The sequence below is a fragment of the Numida meleagris genome, chromosome 1 (genome assembly GCF_002078875.1).
Source record: "Numida meleagris isolate 19003 breed g44 Domestic line chromosome 1, NumMel1.0, whole genome shotgun sequence".
Taxonomy (NCBI): Eukaryota; Metazoa; Chordata; class Aves; order Galliformes; family Numididae; genus Numida; species Numida meleagris.
In genome coordinates this window covers 86,720,536-86,739,989 of record NC_034409.1, presented here as the reverse complement: position 1 = coordinate 86,739,989, position 19,454 = coordinate 86,720,536, and the positions used below count along the sequence as shown (strand labels likewise).

General features: G+C 39.0%; 2 protein-coding genes across 5 annotated transcripts in view; both read right to left on the bottom strand.

Moving 5' to 3' along the window:
• On the bottom strand, positions 4,881-11,415 carry C1H3orf38 (chromosome 1 C3orf38 homolog). Its single transcript, XM_021401356.1, has 3 exons — positions 11,076-11,415; positions 9,303-9,523; positions 4,881-6,360 (listed from the first exon to the last, which is right to left on the bottom strand). The coding sequence occupies exons 1-3, from the start codon at positions 11,206-11,208 to the stop codon at positions 5,788-5,790; spliced, it is 927 nt and encodes a 308-aa protein (XP_021257031.1). The 5' UTR covers positions 11,209-11,415; the 3' UTR covers positions 4,881-5,787.
• Positions 11,548-19,454, bottom strand: part of ZNF654 (zinc finger protein 654) — a 39,863-nt gene continuing 31,956 nt past the window's right edge. For all 4 annotated transcript variants that reach the window (XM_021401328.1, XM_021401343.1, XM_021401323.1 and 1 more), the window contains 2 exons: positions 15,960-18,258; positions 11,548-15,532 (listed from right to left, as the gene is read on the bottom strand). In XM_021401328.1, the coding sequence (XP_021257003.1) occupies positions 15,525-15,532; positions 15,960-18,258 (2,307 nt within the window). In that variant the 3' untranslated portion in view covers positions 11,548-15,524. The remainder of the gene's footprint in view (positions 15,533-15,959; positions 18,259-19,454) is intronic.

Here is a 19,454-nt window from a genome sequence, read left to right as displayed (position 1 = left end):
CGTATATGTGGGGGCTTGCTGCCAGCTAACTCCATGCTGGTCCTGTGGACTGAATGCCTCACAGTGAGCAGCACACCTCAGGTGCAGTGCTGGAGCATTCCTCTACTTCGGTTTCATCCAAAAGGGAACTGAAGTACATGCTTCAAGCGTGCTTTGTAATGTGAATGAAAACTTGCTGATTGTGTATGTGGCTGCAATCATGATATTTGCTTCTAAAACAGCCACCTGATTTGAACTGCTTCCTACAGTGGAGGTACTCAGAATGCTGCAGATGGTTTGCTTTAGGATAGTACCTGTGAGAAACAGCAGAAATGTAAACACAAAACTCATCCACATTATCTAGATAATACTAGGAAAATGAAAGGTATCTAAAATAACCTTCTAGGTATCAATTGGCCATGAGAGCTGTCAAGACAGAACGCAAAAACATTTTTCTATATGCTTGTGAGCTTCTGCAGCTCACTAGGTTAAAAGTTTAAACACATGATCTGCTACCTTGGAATTACAATATGGTATTTCTAATTGCTCACTTGGAGTTAGCCAGAATGCTTAAATGCAAGCTTGAAATATTTTTTATATACTTCCAGTGCAAACTGAAACAAATCCCATCAATATCCATGAGTTCACTGCTTCTTAATTACAGCTGGCATTTCACAGAAGGAATTCTTGGTGCCTCACTAGCGACACAAAGAGCAGATTGCATCATGGTTGGATCTGCACTGGCTACAGGACATGCTTCCTTGCCAGAAATTAAAGGTCTCTGTATTACAGGATAAGACCTGACCACATCCTATTATCTTTGAGGAACAACTTGAGAGACGAAGGAGCTGGAAATGCCATCATGCAAAAGATGGCTGTTGTAAGTAGGCCAATGATCTATTGTTATTTTTTGTTACTGGAGCTTCTTCCCTAACCTGCCCTCTCATTTATTTCTGCAGTTGAAAGCATCCTCAGCATCTCTTCAAACTATTCACAATCATAGAATCACAGAATGACTTGGATTGGAAGGGACCCCAAGGATCATAAAGTTCCAACCCCCCTGCCACAGGCAGGGCCGCCAACCTCCAGATCTGGTACTAGACCAGGTTGCCCAGGGCCCCATCCAACCTGGTCTTGAACACCTCCAGGGACAGAGCATTCACAGCGTCTCTGGGCAAAATACCTGAAGACCAAAAATGCCTGTCAAGACGGCTAAGATACTGTGATCTGACCAGGAATAAGGAGTAAAGAAAATAAGTGGGAAAAGCGTAGAAGACATACTAAAAGAAGAAGAAAAACACAGAGACTGATCACCCCTCCTGGTTAAGAAGTACAAGTCTACTCACGCATTCCTCATGTAAAGGCTGCTCCTGACCATTTTTACATCGTAACTGCTTTTCTTTTTGAGGCTCTCAGGCAATCCACCAGGCATGTAGTGGGGTTCCTAAGCTCAGGAAGGAGAAAGCTCTGAGATAAGAGATGAGCCTTTCTTTTGTTTTGTTAAATTACAGTCAAGTTATTAAAAAATGCAATTTCCTTTCTCTTGCTAGTCTCTTGTGGAAACTGGCAAAGCACCAAAACCTAATCTAGATGAGAAACTGGCTTTTACGGGTTTCAAAATGAGTGATTTACTGCTGCACATGTACCATGATGTTATTCCCCTTGCAAGTATGCTCACACAGTGCAGAAAACAGGCGGGTGTGCACGAGTTACATGTCTCTTGCTCTTTCCACCAGATGCCTGCCTCTCCCAGAGAGGAGTCCAACCAGACAAAAGTACAGAAGAGGAATCTGTCTTTGGGCTGTATTCCAGTCTCCCTCTTTTGCAACGACATAAACCTGCCTGGCCAGTTCAGCAACTGCCTACATGAAAAACAGCTATGGCTGCTTTAACAACTAATGACAATGGATTTCTGAGTGCTTTTTACCGCAGTTTTACAACTGAAACCAGTACAGCTTGAACCCTAACCTCTCCACACAAATAAGATCCTCACAGACTACCTCTGAATGAGAGTGATCTTCCTCCCCTTGGATCTGAGAGGTGATTAAGATTTGCAGTCACAGGCAATATTAAGAAACTGCAGCTGTGCTGCCTTCAAGATCCCAGGCACTCGAGGAAGACATTCTAAAAACAAAACAAAACAAAACAAAACAACAGTGTAGCAGATGCCAAAAGAAATGCATGTTAAGTCAGCTGAAATCTCATTGCTAGGAAGTCTTCTTATTACCATAACATTTCCCTCTACAGCTCAAGAACAACAGCCTTCCTGAGTATCACAACTTGACATTGCTGATGAGTTGAGAACTTTAAAACATCTGTAAGTTCTTTATCAAGGGCCAATAAATTGCCTTCAAACCTTCCCTTCGGTCAAGGCAACTGAGCCCCAGCTAATGTCAGGTATCTAAAATGCCAAAACAGAAAGGGATAAAACAGGCACTGTTCAGAGGAGTTCCTCTCCTTTCTCTACAGCAAGCCTTAAGTGGCTGTGCCTGCATTGCTGCGCAGATTTAATGTACTAACTACAGGCAAACAATGAATCTGCCACCAGATGTCACCAAAATGCTATTATACCTGCTGAGAAAAGCCCGACTGAATCAAGCCTATGGATTTCCCGGAGATAGGGCAAGGATTACAGCACTGTTTATTAACCCAACAGTTGTAAGAGGTCATTCCTTTCTAGTACTAGCAGCTGTGAATGAGCTTGAAAAAGAGGATCCTTGCAATTAACTGACATCACTGCATTCCAAATTTACTTGTGTAACATATACGCTATTAACCTTTGCAGAGAGAGTCTAAAATTCACATCAGTCACGAGCTGAAACCCAGCATCTCAGACTAAGGAGTCTAACACTAGCAGAAATTCTAGTGTCAGTGTAAATAAAATTGTGCTCTTTAATGTTTTCCCTTCCTCTCTTAGCAAGGCAGTCCAAGACCTGCTGTCATCACAGCTGCTTGACTCTTTTCCTCCAACCTTCCTGGACACAGGCCCATATAAATAGCCTAATTTACCTACATTCTATCAGTCTTTACTGATGGGCAGGCTAAATGAATTTACCTCTCATTTTTTTGCTGGCTATACAGTCCCTACTCTTAACAATGTTAGAATTGCCAACTTCTCTGTAACGATGTCAGCACTGTACAGAATGTGGGATGGTCACATGCTCTGGGTTGGAGAATCAGACTCAAAATAAGAGCTTGACTGTTTAAAATTAAATTTATCTGGAGAAAAATTGTTTACAGCAGTTGCTGTTAATTTTAAGGTGTGGGAGAAAGAACACATTTAACTTAGGATTTTTACTTTGTTTTCTGAAAAAAAAACTTCATGGCTCTTTTTACAGTGCTTGATCACCTTACAGAGTTCACTTCTCCAGTTTTTCATGCATAACAGTCTAACACGTCTGCTTCTGTTCAGTTTGAAAAGATCAAGAAATCAGTCACAAGCTAAAAAATGTTGCAGCAGGTGATGCCTGAAAACTGATACAAGAAAACAATGCAGTTCTAAGTAACGTCACGCTGGCAAAGCAGCAGCATTTGCACATTATATATAATGTTAGACCTTCACATTCAATATTATATACAGTTGTGTCTCCTTCCCAAATGGAAAGCCTGAACCATCACTCTGGAATCCTTTTTCCAAGTGAAGATAAAGTGCATTTAGAAGGGATACAATATGATTTTGTGAGAACAAAAACAGTCTTGGGAGACAAAAAGAAAGGTGTATCATGGGATAAAAAGTCACACCTGTTAACAACTGCAAAGCCACAATTACTCAGCATTGCCCAAGTGTCAGTGACTACCAAATACTCAGGTGGTGAGACTGTGAAGAGCAGACACTGTACTGTTTCCTGTGCATTTTGTGGCAGCAACCTGGGATAACTGCCGCAATCTAGTTATCATATCAAGATGTTACCAGCTTGGTCAACACCACGAGAGCATTCAGGGGCGCCACCAAGTCCTCAGTAAATTGCACATCATCTATTCCACTCTGCTACAGAATGGGAATTTACACAGACAGCGGTGACAGGGCTGGGATAGCGTAACACAATTTTTGCAGGAGAACTCAAGGAGTAAGAACAAAGTCACTAGTCACCAGCTTTAGTGAAAAGCTGACTTATCACAACGTTCTTTGCACTCATTATTTTGAAGTTAGCTAGAATAAACATTTTGAATGAAACAGACTGTTGTCTGAGCACTCATTTAATTCCAGAGAAGTTCAGGTTGGCACCAAAAAAGGAAATCTCATCTCTGTTCCTTACATGGGCACTGGTGTGGCCAGTCTTGTCACAGCTGGTCAGCCAGAAGAGTTGCTGAGGATGCTAGCCTTAACTGGGACCAGTCCCCGCTCCCTCTTGTTCAGAGTAAGCACTATCAGTAATGCTGACAGAAGAAGGAAGCAAGGACACTTACCAGAGCAGAAGAAGGGGACAGCTCACATCAAATCTACTTCAAGCAGTAATGAACACTACTCCCTTTGTCACGTTCATATTTAACACACTGACTAAAGTAATAGTTACTGTGCCAGTTACAAACTACAGTTCTGCAAAAGACCAAATATTTTGTTATAGTTAAAAAGAACTTTAGATTCAGACTGTTTGTAAAAATCAGTTCTGGGTATTTCTTGGTATATCGCATACTTGAATGTTCTTGTTTTCCCTCATCCTTCCAGAATTTTACCATTTGTCTTCTTTGACAAATACATCAAAAACAAAAGAACTCTTCTCATGCTACATGGAACATTCCCATTTTCACTTCATACTTGTATTGGTGAAGCTATAAAATAAAAACAAAATTCCTAAACAAACCAAATAAGATGCTAGAAAAGAAGTTTTCATCTAGTTTCACCATTAATCTCTTAGGAAAAAAAAATAATTGTAAAAAGCAGTCAAATTCTACAATGGTAATAATTTCAGTAGTATTTGCATTCTTTATTTATTTAAATCACCATTTGTAAATTCTCATTGTCTTGACAACATAATAAAGCAGCTAGGAGTAGACAAAAAATTCTATTTTGAGAAAACATATAAAAATTACAATTATTATATTAGAAACTCTGTTGCAAGTATATACAAAATAATTGTCAAAGCATTTGCTTCAGACACTAAGTCTGTAAGTCATAAAATCAACCATTTGATCCAAGAGAGACAGTGCTAGAAACAGATGCCTGGGAAACCATCTCAAAGGTGGAACTGTAAAGAAAAAGAAAATAAAGGAAACAAATTTCAACAATGCTAAGTTCTGCGTTGTCCCATTAAACTACTACTACTGGCTAGAGAAGAAATCACATTCAGAATGAATAGGCAGCATTTCCATTCACTTTATTCTGTCTGTTCCTTCCAAAGATTGCCAAATCAGCAGATGGTTTTCTTAGGACTTTTAAAAGACCATTCAGACATCCACCAGTCCCAATTTCAAAAAGCCAGAAGCAAGGACTTGCTCATATAACTCAGACAGGAGTTTAAAATGGGTCCCGAAAAGAAGCAACGTACAGCTTGTAAACTCGAGGTCATCCAACTTGATGTAAAACTTCCTATACTCAAACGTACCCGCATTCTGTTAAGTAACTCCATTCCTAACTATAGTTACAAAGCCTACAGTAATATGTTTCAATGTTTGTTAGCTGTTGGAAAGGTGCCCCAAACCGTCACCTGTACAAATACTTTAGACTGTATTTCCATCTGTCATCCAGCAAATCTGACTCAAGAAAGAGACATCACATTGCTGCAATCATTTCAATCTTCAGCTGAGCACTGTAAGTGCTGTATGGTCCTCCCCGCCCCCCCAACAGTCACTCAGTTTTGAAAGAATTGCTCAGTATTTGTGAGGTTCAAGCACTGCCAGTTCTTTCCCATCGCACCACTCTTGCAGTTGATTTAACTCGTATTTGATGGAAGGTTTTTCGATCTGCATTCCAGTCTCCAGAGCATTCTGTCCAACTATTTTAAGATTCACGATTTTTACTTTCCACGTATTCCCTCTAACTGGACACCTAATGAGTCCAAAAATTTGTTCAAAGATACCCAAACAACTGTTGCCTCTATGTACTGTTCCTGCCACTGCTACCAGTACTAACCCATGTCGAGACAAGGCACATTTCAGTCCATCAGCAGTCAAGTTAGGGTTGAATAGAAGATATTCTTCTTTAACCAATGAGAGCAGACGAAGGCTCACCATTTCTGCACCATCATATTCTTCCACATTTTTTTCTACTGCATTGTAACAGAACTTCATTTTGGCATTCTCCCAGAAATGCTGTGGTCCCCACGTTTCTTCAGATTTTACTCCCAAAGGATGCTGGGAATTTAGGAGTTTGAAGAACCATTGGCAGAATTCTCCTCCGAGATTATGAATATCATCCTGTGACTTCTTCCTCTTTTCATGACTCTGCAATTAAGAATAATTTTTTCTCAGTATTATTTAGTCTTACCATGTGAGTTTACCAGTTTGAACAGTCCAAAGTGATTTAAATTCTTACTTTAAACATTCTAAATCTTCCTCAAGTACTCTGAGATAGAGTACCCGAAGAAAACAACAAAGTAAAAACACGTTTACTCTTAAGATTGTAATCATCTATCAGCTAGAGAATCACAGTAGGTTCTTTGAAATGCAGTTTTGTCTTGGTCTGCAATTTATAATCCAGGAGGGAAATCCTGGTTCTACTTAAAAAAGGGCAGGGGAAATTTTAGAGACTCATCTCTAAAAGCTGATCTCATATTAAGGTGTATCAATTCTCTGAAGACTAAAGTTAGCAAATATGCTGACATTTTTTTTCCTCTTTCACGTTGTCTTCAGTCTCTTGTTTCTACCTACCTTTCAAGCCTGTGAATTGCGGAGCTCTCTGCACCTTCAAACAGCTGCTAAGAACAAATACTTACGGAGAAGTCACCTTTTGAAAATGCACATCCTTCTACCTGAAGCTGACAGAATACTGCTGATTTGTGGCCAGCAGCAATATTTCTGATTTAGCATGGCCAGCAGAGTTTGCTAACCAAATGCACGAGCAATTCAGGAAGAACTTAAATTCAAAGAATTTATGTGTTCCAGAACCTTCTCAGCACCAGATCACATGCCTGAATTTAGCCTTGCGTGGTACTAAGACTGCCAAAATCATCCAAAATGCATTTGGTCACTTTCATTAGCGACGTTTGTAGTCTTTAGTATGATTCTGCTACAAAAAGAGCCCAAATCAAAGAAAACCATGGTTTATTTTATCTCTGCTCTTCAAAGCAAACAAAAAACAAACGAACAAATAAACAAAAACAAGTCTTTGTGAACCTCAGTTACTCTTCTAATAGTAAAACTGATCACTTAAACAGGACAGGAGGGCTGCAGGGATTTTCAAACAATATACGTGCTCTGGGAATACAGGCAACTCCATTCAGTCTGTCATAAAATTCTTCCCTCAAAGTGTTGTAAAATTCTTTGTTCAACACTGTCTGTTAAAAAAGTATTTTAAAGTAATGATTTAAACATTGCCAGCAGACAGCAAAACCTTCAATGAATAATCTATAAAGGTTCAAAGATTCTTGACTTGTTTAGAAGCCTTACGGAAGAACAGGCTAGTGAAAGTATGCATGAAGCTACTCAAAATACACCTTCCACCAGTTCCCTAAGGATCGTGAACAAGCTGTGTGCTGTCCTTTACCTTGTTTTACAGAATATGACACTTCTAAAATTCATCTACGACATAAGGATAAAAAAATACTTCAGAATAATATCCGAGTTTAATGTCGAGATCCTGAAACTGGCAATCAAGAGCAACGGGTGTAAAATTCTGAAGCCAAATTCTCAGCAAGTAGCAAACCTGAGTATCAATGAGGAACCAATGACCACGTTATAAAATCCAAACCAGAAGAGGGCAGCAAACCACTCCAAGAGTTCTGTCACTAATTATTATTTAGTGTATATTTAATACACTAAATAATACTAAAAAATACTAAATGATATTTAGTGTATTTTTTAAACACTGTTATGGGCCCGGCTTAAATAAAAAAGACATATTCTTTGCAGTCCTTCTTTGTTATGTCTACAACTACATGTAGAAAAGCAAGAATGAAGCGTGAGCAATTAGGCAACAAGTTGGTTACCAATCAAATATTTACAACAGATTTTTGAGTTGGTTATAAAATCACTTCTTTCTAAAGGAAGGGCAACAACTGGGATGTTCAAGTATGGCTCTGAGAGCCTATTTAATTCCTACAAATATGTAGTTTACTTATTCCCTTCTTTCTTTTACAATAGGCAACGTTTTTTACTTAGAAAAATCATTTAAACTTCCCAATGTAGAGACACGTGACCTCTAACTGCAAGGTGAAAAAGAACTAAATGTAAAGTTGTTTTGTAGAGTTTGTCAATCAGTCTATTCCTAGAATTAAGTACGAAAAGTTTGGAGGCTTCTGTATAGAAATCCCGTAACTGTCAAACAAGAAACTATAATTAACTTCTAATTCTGTTATGTAAGTTTCTGCTACTCGTGTCTTCAACGTGATGAGGACCAAAAGGACTGAGTGAAAATAAAGGCAAAGAAAGATGTTCCAGATCCATTCCAACCCAAGCCTTTCTCTGATTCTATCATATGTATATGATCAGTAAAACACTTGACTTTCTTCATGAACGTTTTCAAGTACTTTGGAGAATTTCATTTACCTACCTTCAATCACAAAACTTTGCCATAGGGTGAATACTTGGAAGTGTTCTTGCAGAAGCAAAATTTTCTTTCCAAACATGCACATAAAACACTGTTTTAAAGGCAATTCTCAGCTAAATCTTCATTTTATTCAGCTAACCCCAGAGGAAAGGTCCCTGCACTAAATTATCAACAGCTACAGAGCTTGAACAGTCCAGCTGGTGGGGCTGTTGCTCATTATGCCACTGACACATAGTACTTGAGAGAGCAAGGCTATTGGAAATGGCATGGTAAAGATCCAGGAATAATAAAACCCTGAAAGTTCATTACACCACAGCAATTTGGCTAAACGTGGCTAACACTGCAATGAGTTATCCTTGAATCTACAGAATTATCTGTCAATATCCCTATTTTTAACTTGCAGTTCAACTTAAAATTAAAAGCATGAAGAACACTCCACACATTAGAGTTCAAATGCAACCACCCATGTACCACGCTCTGCAAGTGACACACTGGCATGGATACCTTAAATGGTTTAATTAGAGCAAACAAAAACAAAAACAAAACATTAGAAGAGATTCAGCACCTTCTCAAACACACACAAAAAGCCTCACTTTGGACCTGCATTAGAGCACAGATACTTCTTGTTCTGTACAAACAATTCTAAGTATCCTCAGGTCTTTCAGAAAGCAGCACTCACCTCTGCGTGTGTTTTTCTCTCCCCTGACTCTGAGACGCATGATGTGAGCTTCCTGTCCCAGTACTGCCTTACATAGGCAATGAGTTGATGTTTCTCAGAGGAAGGAGGCACTGCAATTCCTTGTACTGCCAAATACTTAAAAATTATTTCTCGATAGACTTTTCTTCGTTTCAAAAGTTCTTCTGCATTTTGGCTGTAAACCAAGATGGCCTGAATGGCCTCTGCAAGTTAAGAAATGGAAGTCAGTGGTTGTATCTCTCGCAATTAAAACACAAACCTCTGCTACATCTTAAGCTCTTGATTGGTACCTCCCAACTTATCACAATGCTAAGTGAAATGCAATGTGTTACAAATCTGTTTGTAAACTGAAATCTGAACTAGATACAAGTCACGTTAGACAAAGATGCTAAAAGCTTTGGGAACACGTTCAAAAACCAGTGCTGGTTTTACTGAAGACCTCCCGACCTTGTAATCCCTACTACCAGCATCATGACCGTTTGGAACCATGTATTATTTAAGTCTGATGAAAAGGATGCAGCTTTCTCTTCAAAATGAAACTACCCATATTTTTCTGGTAGGTTGAAATGTTGAACTCCAGGTGCCTTCAGAAGTGTAAAGATACTTCTTCACAATGCATTTCACCCATAATTCCAGAGACACAGCTTGCCATAACTGCAAAATAAGTTGATTTGATTCTAACATGGCAGAGTGTTTAAGGCTTGCTGCTTCATGCCACCATACTGCACCTTCACTCAGCAGAAGCTCCATTTTGCTGTCCACTTGAAAAGCTCTGGGATATTCTGAAATAAGGCTATTACCTACCTGTCTTATGAAAGCAAGATTATACAGGGGAAAAAAGAACCAGCCAAATCTTTTCCGGTTCTTCTGAACATGCAATTTGAGTCATAACTTCTGCATCAAATGAGCAGCCTACATGACTCGGCCAAAAACATTGCTGTTTTGATGTACACACAAGTATTCAAATACTTCCTGGGAGCAGACAGCTAACAGAAAATGGGACATCTCTGATTTCTCCTACATTGAAAAACAATTCTGTACCAGAAATTTACAGCTTTTAGACACTGCAAAATTGTTTGAGAAAGGAGGGCTTGAATAAAATGGAATTATATCAGTCTTATCTCTGTACAAGCCACAGCAGAAAGCTCACGTTCATAAGAAAACATCATGCATAGCAACACAATGACAGCGCACCAAAATGTAGCGTTCAAATGTTCAGCCATGAGGTTCTGCAGCAGAATTAGGAACTCAAGATGAAATGTATTTTTACAGTCGTTATGGCAGTCAGTTCTCACATAAACCGAGGTTGGGTTCTCAACAACAACTTATATATCCACAAACGCTAAGTTTAAACACGAAATGGAGCATAGCTGGGGAACCAAACGACTGCCCCTTTTATCTAAAATCACTATTAAAAAAAAAAAAAAAAAAAAGATTAAGAAGGCTGAAGAAAACCTGCAGGCACACGAACGCCGGTGCTGTCGGAACGGACGCAGCCCCGCCGGAGGAAAAGCCCCCAGGGCGCCCCAACCGAACCAGCGGCAGCCGAGTTCCGCCTCGGGCCACAGGGCCCGGCCCCGTTCCGCCTCCGTCGCCGGGTCGGGTGCTGCCGCCGGCCAGAGGCCAAGGGGAACGCACGGGCCCAGGGGCCGCAACTCCCGCCGCGCTCAGGTACGGGGGCAGGCGCCCGCTTCCCCGCCCCGAGTTGGGGGCGGTCGGGCAGGAAGGCCGCCCGCCGCAGGGGAATCCGCGCACCTTGGCGGTTCTCCGGGTGTACCAGCCGGTTAGTAACGGTGTCCGTCAGCGCCATCAGTTCCTCGGTTTCGAGCAGCTCCAGCATCTCGCGGCAGCCGGCTTGCTCTCGCTCGCTTAGCCCCAGCGACGCCATCGTCCGGCCCGGTGCCGTTCCCGGGCCAAAACCCCAGCAACGGCAACTTCCGGCCCGTTCTCGACGCAGTCCCCCTCCGGAGCCACGTCCATTGGCCCATAGGCACCGGGCGGAAACAACGGCCGGTACTTAGGTTCCGCCCCAATTCTCAAGTAGAGCTTGGCCTCCTCGGCCTGCGGGCGTCAGCGGCGGCTGGCACTGAATTTACAAAGCGGCTTACTTATACGCAGAGAGTCTGGCGCCTAGCAACGTTCAGAGAGCGCTCGAAGCTTCGACGCTTTCGCTGCAGTACCATATAGTGCAGAGGTACTTAACAGAGCGGATCCCCAAAAGACAAGATCACTTTCTATCAACAACAAAGACAACGTTTTATTGAACAAATCTATATACAGTACAAAAAAGTTTTTAAAATGAACACTACTGTTTGATTTATTGCAGTTTGATGGCTCAGTTTTAATTTGTACTCTCATATAAAATGCAAAGTAAAATAATTTAACATTCAACAAGGAAGCACAAATTTCCTTTCTTGCTGAACCTGTAACAGCTTTTACAAATTAACAGAGTCCCAAAATGCATATGCTGCATTTAATCAGAAAGGTGTTATACAGTACCAAATAAATTAAGAAAATAGTAATACTACCACCCCCTTTGAGTCTTCTGTCCATACCACTGGTGTTAAACAATAAAAGAAATGAGTACAGCTGAACCTTCAATGTGATATTAAAAATCACAAAGTTTAATGTTATAAATTATCCAAACTATACAATTTATATAGTTTCAATGAATATGGCTAAATAACCAAAGTACCAGTGACCTTTCCCCCACAGATATGACCACTTTCAATAATTATATTTTTTGTGAAAGGTGCCCAACAAGTGGCAACTCTGAGAATTAGAGCTTGCGTGACCTTTGCAGTGAACTGTCATCAGGTTAGAGGAGACAGTCTTACAATGAAAGTTTAAATCCAAGTTGAAGTCACCTGAAGGAACGTTATTAAAACCTGATTATCAGCAATAAAATGCACAAACTTTGATCCAGTAAAGCTCCTAGGTTCATGTGCAACTTCAGGCAACTTTCAGAAATGTCCATGCTTATATTGCACATGTACTCCAGCGTTTATTGAATCAAAGCAATACATCCTGATGAATTATTTCCCAAATACGTTTAATGCCTGGGACTAAATCTTTCAATTCTAGAGTCAGAACCTTTTTCAGCCATAAAAGTTGCAGGCTTAGTATAGGATAATACTCAACATACTAAAGAATCCTAAAAAAGCATGTAGAATTATCCCACACACATTAAAATATCTTTCTGCTCGCAACTGAATACTGCAACTATCTGAGAATACCAACAGGTATTAGAGAACAGTTTGAAGAAAATACAGTGTCTTCTGAAGTAAAATTATTACTTAAAACAAAAATTTTACCACCCACTTGCCACTTTAAGTCAATTTAAAATATTTCTGATAGGCGTTAGGTGATAGCTAATGCTCACCTATGAAAGAATTCAGTCTTCCAGTTCTCTCATGTGAATATTCTTAACACGTGGTATAAACAAATGGTGGTGTCCAAGAAAAGCATCTTTGAACAAAAGTGAGTTTAATGCAGGTACAAAAAATTATGGTCACAGCTTATGCATGTACATAGATGCATTCATCTACACACTTTAAACCAAAAGAAAAAAAACACAAGTTTCAGTCATGTTTTTAAAGCATATTCAAACACATGCAGCTCCAGGAAAAGGTAAAGTGCACCAAAGATTAAAGGTACACTTAAAGGACTTGACACAAACATTTGTCACATCTATTTACTGAGTTCCCAGATTTTTAAAAACTGCAAGTTTAATATCTTTTTTCCCCCAAATACACTTTAGTAAATTTAACAGATGTTAAGCAACAAAAGGGGAGTCTGGGAACAGTTAAGATGCTAACCGGGTCCTTAAAAATTACTCATAGTTGGTAGCTTGAAGCAAAAAATTAAAAATGTGAAAGTGCATTTTGCTGATACAGTCCCTTGTGTTTGAAAATTTTTAATGTATTTATACATGTAAATATTCATATAGACTGTGTGTATGCAATATATACGAATGACACATTTAAACCACTTTTCTCCAAATGCAAAAAAAATTCTTTGGTGCCTCGAATGCCATAAAGATTTCTCAAAGTGGGCCAGCCATTGATATCAATGTAATGTACACATATCTGTGATCATAATTTTATAACCTTTTATGTAAATCCAACTTAAAGGTAAGGCAAAAAAAAGCCTCTAGTATTACAAAAATTGGTGTTGTTTTTACCTCTCAGGAAGGGAAAAGGAAGCAGAATTAATGCAAATATCTGCAACTTCACAGAGGATTATTAGCAGAGGCATTACTGAACTACTAGGCTCCAGAACTATTTAACAGCTTATTTTACAGTGAAACCCTTAAGTTTACAAGTGTGAGCCTTTACTACAATGAACAAATCTTTTATTTACCTCTTGTTTTTTTTACTCATTCATTTCTATGCATGTTGATTTAAGCAAGCTGATCATCTTACTAAGCCATACAGATGTTGTTATGAAGTATCCAGGAAGCAAACTAGCTGAGCAGGAACAGTTGGTCTTCGCTGTCCTACGTTTCTGTGCTGATTTCATTTGTACACACCATTTTTCATCATTGGACCGCCAGTGACTATAATCACACAAAATTTTCAGGTAACAACACAGAATATGATTTCAAGAATAACTTTATGGTGGCAAGTTATTATAAGACAGTTGTAAGAGGATAAATTAACACATTAATTAGACAATGTGCATGTTTGCTACACCCTCTGAAGCGTGGAGATCAAAAACTGCAAGAGCATCTTTTTGGTTTCATAGAATTGAATATCCTGATTTGGAACAGAACCATAAATATCATCCAATCTAACTGATGCTTCAAAACATCCTGGCTTTCTTTGGGATTTAGAGAGGTGAAAGACTCAAAATTCTTACCTTCAGAAACTATGTGATTGTTTTTATGAACAGTCAGTTGCTGGATAAAGTGCTTAACATTAAATTAACTCCTTCACTAACTTCTGGGAAAGGCTATCTTCTCAAGAGATGCTGCTAGATAAGGTTGTACTGTATCTTAAGGCTTAGTTGATACACATTTTCTCCCTTCCTTTAGACAGCAAATAATTTATTACAATATTGAATTGTGACCTACCACCATTAGGTAATACCACATGTGTGAAATAAGCTCTTACTGATCTTTTTCTTAACTTGACACGCATGCTCTGGTTTCATCTGTTTTCATTATTTCTTTTTTAAAACAAAGAAATAAAACTAAAAAAAAAAACAACAGGAAAACTTTTCTAGTTCTCTTCAGTCATATCAACAACTGAAAGATCCCTGTATTTGCATAAAATCAATTAAACTCTCCTCTGCAGTGCAAGTCTATCCCTCTGCACACTCTGCATTTATTTCATTCTGCTTCTGTTAATATCCATGTAACTTCCGCATTTACTGCTTGTATTGGCCTCCCTGTATGTAAAACAGATGTTTTATGGGACACTCTACATGTATTTTAACCACAGACTTGTAAAGGCCTTCTCCTGCATGCATTTGATTTCTGCTTTGCATAACTTAATATCACACCAACACACTTCTTGCTTGCGTGCTCTGTACTTCAAGGGCTGGGTTTTCTTTTTGCTGTTAGAGCTTTCCATTCATCTTAGATTTCTTTCTACATTACTCTTTTTGGATTCCAAGTACTAGTTTATTAAATGAGCTCCACAATTTTTAACAAATAATGGAATCATATACTCAAACTTTGAAAAAAGAACATTTAGTTCCTCTACACGTTTCTTACGCATTTCATCATAAAGTGACACATTCTTGAATGACTTCTTCCAAGCTGTGTGGATGAAGAACCTCTAACCACGTTTCATAACTAAAGCAGCATACAGAACCAGCTGTTTTAATTTCCATAAGGCAATTTATGCCTTTGCTTTCTCTGCCTGTTCAGCTGTATGCATTGTTTTCCTTAGACCATTGTGCTAGAAAGGCTGTGCTGCTAAGCTTCAATCACGCATTTGGAATGGATGTGGCTTTTTGGATAACTGGTACTTTGGGGATTTTGTAGCAACCTTTCTGGATTCAAAAGCTGCAGAGCTCCCATTATTCCTCTTTGAGTTCTGTCTAGAAAATGTGCTTTGTCTTTATCAAGGTCATGTTTTCTTTAGTAATTTGAGACTGCTTTATGATTTAAGGCCAACTGGGAAACAAACTCCTGCTTCTTCATGTAGTGTTTTCTTACACCACTCCTCATTTGATACATTTTCCCACAACGTTGAATCAGGCACCTGCAAAATAGAATACATAGGTTAATCTTCATTTTATTCTCAATGTAAATCATTCCTCCATTTTGAACATTACTCACATTTTCCTACATGTGTGGCTTTGAACTTGCAAAAAAAAAAAAGACAGACTGAAATTCTCTTCTCTGTTTTATAAAACTTTTTCATAAGAGTTGCCTACCAATTTTCAGCACCCCTTTTTATTGTAGACAACACATCTAATTCGAACTTCCAATTTAGCGCAACATCGTGTGTCAAAGTTCAGGTCACTACTGATGTGAGTGACCTTCCTCACTTTAAATTCTGTCATGCTACAATTGCTTAAAAGTCGTATGTGCCATACCTGGTCCATCAGACAGCCTGTTTACAAGAACCACTATCTGGTTGGTATTTGCCTCCAAACAAACAGACCCAGAAGAACTGTAAGACTTACTTTCATCATCTGAATCGAATCCAAAGAGCGTCTGACACTTCTTTTGTGCAAGATGAGCCTCAAGTGCTTCTGAATTACAGTAGATGGTCAGGCAGTTGCCACATCTAAATCTTTCTGTTGTTTTACTACAACATTTATCTTGTTCTGAATGAGCATCTACTTTATCAGTCAACATTTTTCTACGTTTTGGCATGCTAATGTATCGTTCATCAAGGTAACTTGGAGGCAAGGGTCTAACATATGGTTTTGTTAAGATGACACCATACGAAGTATTCTCTGTTGTCTGATTTGGTTTAGAAGGTAGTTGCGAGGCAGCAGCGTTATTTTGTGGTGTATCGTGAGAATTCTGTAAAACGGGTAACACCGACCCATTCTCTGTCCTTGTTTCATCTACCACTCTGTCCAAAGGTGTTTCTGACGACTTTGATGACGTTTGATCTGGGTCACTGTGTCCATTGACTAGTTGGTCACTAGCATTACAGTTTTCAGAATTTGGCTGTAACACAGATGTCTTTTGGTCTATCGAAACTGTAGCAGTGCCCTCAGATGAACTTTCATTTCCATTCTGAATTACATTATTTGCTTTCTTCTCAATACTTTGAATATATGTCTTTGGTTCTGTAGAATCCTTCCTTGACTTCCAAGTTGGAATCGGTAAATCTACAGTTTCTTTTTCATTAACAGATTCATCATCATCATGGCAACTACCATGTTCTGAAGGGTCATCTGAAGAATCCTTTTCACTGGCATCTTCTGAACATTCCGATGTTTTACTTAAGTAATGCTGAGCCTCATGTTCATACAGCAAAGGGAGCTCCTCAAATAGCTCACAGCACTCTGCAAAATTGCACTGAGCTTTAAAAACATTATGACTTTTTGTATGCTCTGCTAGCTCAGTTGACAGCTTAAATCTCTGATTACAATTAAAGTGTAAACAAAAGTAAACATTTGGATACACATGTCTCTTCAGGTGGTCTATAAAATGTTGGGAATCAGCAAATTTTCTCTGACAGAACCGACATTTTCCTTTATTCCATTTCATTATATGTTGCTGCACCTTCAAATCAGTTGGATGAGCTTTTCTTGCGTGTTTATTGAGAAATCGGATCTTTTTAAACACTCTAGCACAACCATTAGCAGGGCACTTCAAGCTTCCTTCTTGATCCATAGCATCTATATATTTTTGAGGAGAAAAGGCTCCATTCACTTTATGCAGATTAGGCGACTCCTTACTGGAGTTCTCATCATCTTCAGGCAAGCCTTCTGTACTTAAAGCATCAGGAGCGTTATTAAAGCAGCTGTCACAACTACTATTTTCAGTAACATCGTCCTGGTCACTTAGATGGTTTTCCACTGCATTGAATACCTGTTCAGCCTTCTCCTGCTCCATGTCTGCACTTGGAGCTATTGCAATCTCTGGTTCATCCTCTTTAGAAACAACAGAACTCCCATTTTCAAGAGATGGACAAACATCAGAACATTCTAGTTCATTACGAACAGGAGCCTGCTGACTGGCCTCAAGAACTGCAGCAAGATGTTGCCTTTCTATCTTTCTGACGTGATTCCTTAAGTGCTTTAGCATAAGTCCTTTTTGCCTGAACTTTCTGTTGCAAAGTACACAGGAAAAACTGCCCTTTTTTTGATGAGCTTGTGCATGTTTCACAATGTGATCACCAAGGAATTCCTTGTTGCATATCACACAGCAGTGTCTTGGTACAGTATTATCTAACATTTTAGATGCTTCAAGAGCTTCATGGTTGTTTTTGGCATTACCTTTGGAGTGGGCTTCAGAGAGGTCTTCAGGGTCAAGCTCCCCATTGCTTACATCTGTTGAACAGACATGTTCCTCACTCATAGCCCTATACTCTGTTATCTTTTCTGCATTTGCAGTAGAGTTTTCCAGTGTACTTTCACTTAGGCCAGCAAAGGCTTTATCCTCCAACAACGCTAAACAGTTCTGCTTGATCATCAAGAAATTCCAAAATTCAGGATCAAAAAACAAACCTTTTTTCAAAATAGGAAGCAATTCAAAACGTACACGGTTTTGAACGGAACTAGTGCATTCATTATATTCCTCATCTGCACATTTATATAAATGTTCAACGGTGTAGTAAGATTCCAAAGTGCGCTCAAGAAAAAAGATTGAAAGCGCACAAATTCTGAGGATCTCCAAGTCATTTGGCAGAAAGTGAGCAATTGCTTTGTAAATAAGACTTTTCATAGTGGGATCTTCACGGAGGTCCAACTGTAGGGCACATCCACATATCTCAACACATATCTGAAGACCATCCTCACCGACCTGCAGAAAGAAAACAACTTTATATAGTAGTGTAATTTTCCTTATGGACTTACTGAAGTCTACAGATTGAAAATCAAATCTAAAGAAGTCTGGCCTAAGGCTCCGCGAGTGTGAGGGGGGAACTAGAAGGAACAGTGCCCAAACATCAACAGCAAAATGTAAGCTTTAAAATACTGCCTTCGATTTTCAACAATGACCACCGAGGCAGCTGTAACAGTCAAGCATTTTACAGGCATGAATTTTCAGAACTGACAAGATATTCTTCCAGGGTGCAGAATTCCCTTTCCCCACTTAAGGTTGGGGATCCTCCCTCGAGCATACAATTGTGAGGGATGGTCAGAAACATACTACCCAACATATGGCAGACTAAAGTAAGAAGACTTTCAGTAAAGCTTAATATCCACCTATACTTAAATGTGTGTTAAATATATTTATATCTTGTTTAAAAAAAAGCAACTTCTAAAACTACTACATCAAGATATTCATGCCACTAGAATCATTTCAGAACGCATACTAAGATTAAAATCTTGAACAGCAAATCATTGCATTCAGAACTGCAGAGCATTAACCCTGACAAAATAATTTATAATTCATTTACTCAAATGTTTAGGGAGCAGAATATGGAGAAACTCTGTTCAATCAAGTCAATGATAAAAAGCAACATGTTTAGAATCAGCTGGCACTCCTGTGCACAAACGGTTGTACTTTACAGTTTCTCTTTTTTTGTACGCGTTCATAAAGAAAAGCAGAAAATATGTTAAGCATGAAATAGAGCACATTTTTCTGAAGCAAAATTATGTTTTCTCCCATCTTAGTCTAGCTCTTCCTTCATTTTTGTTACGTTAAACATTACTTCACACTTGGTTAGAAAGTGTGGAAGGATTCAGAACTTAACAAGAGTGACAGGCAGATATAATGGATAGAAGTCCTATTTCCTGGCTAAAAGAAAAAAAAAAAACAACACACACAAAAAGAGCAAAAAAACAACCACCACCCATCTTTCACATTTACTCCATGTATTTTTAAGTAGCTTCCCCATATGTTTATATAGAACACCATTCCTCAAATCTTCTGCAGTCAGAAAAGAAGAGAAACTTACTTGACACAATTCAGTCAAAAGAAGTCATAAAAATACACAATAGATCAAAGACAAAATTGATGTTGATACATATTTGAGACCCTGACAAAGATTTTAA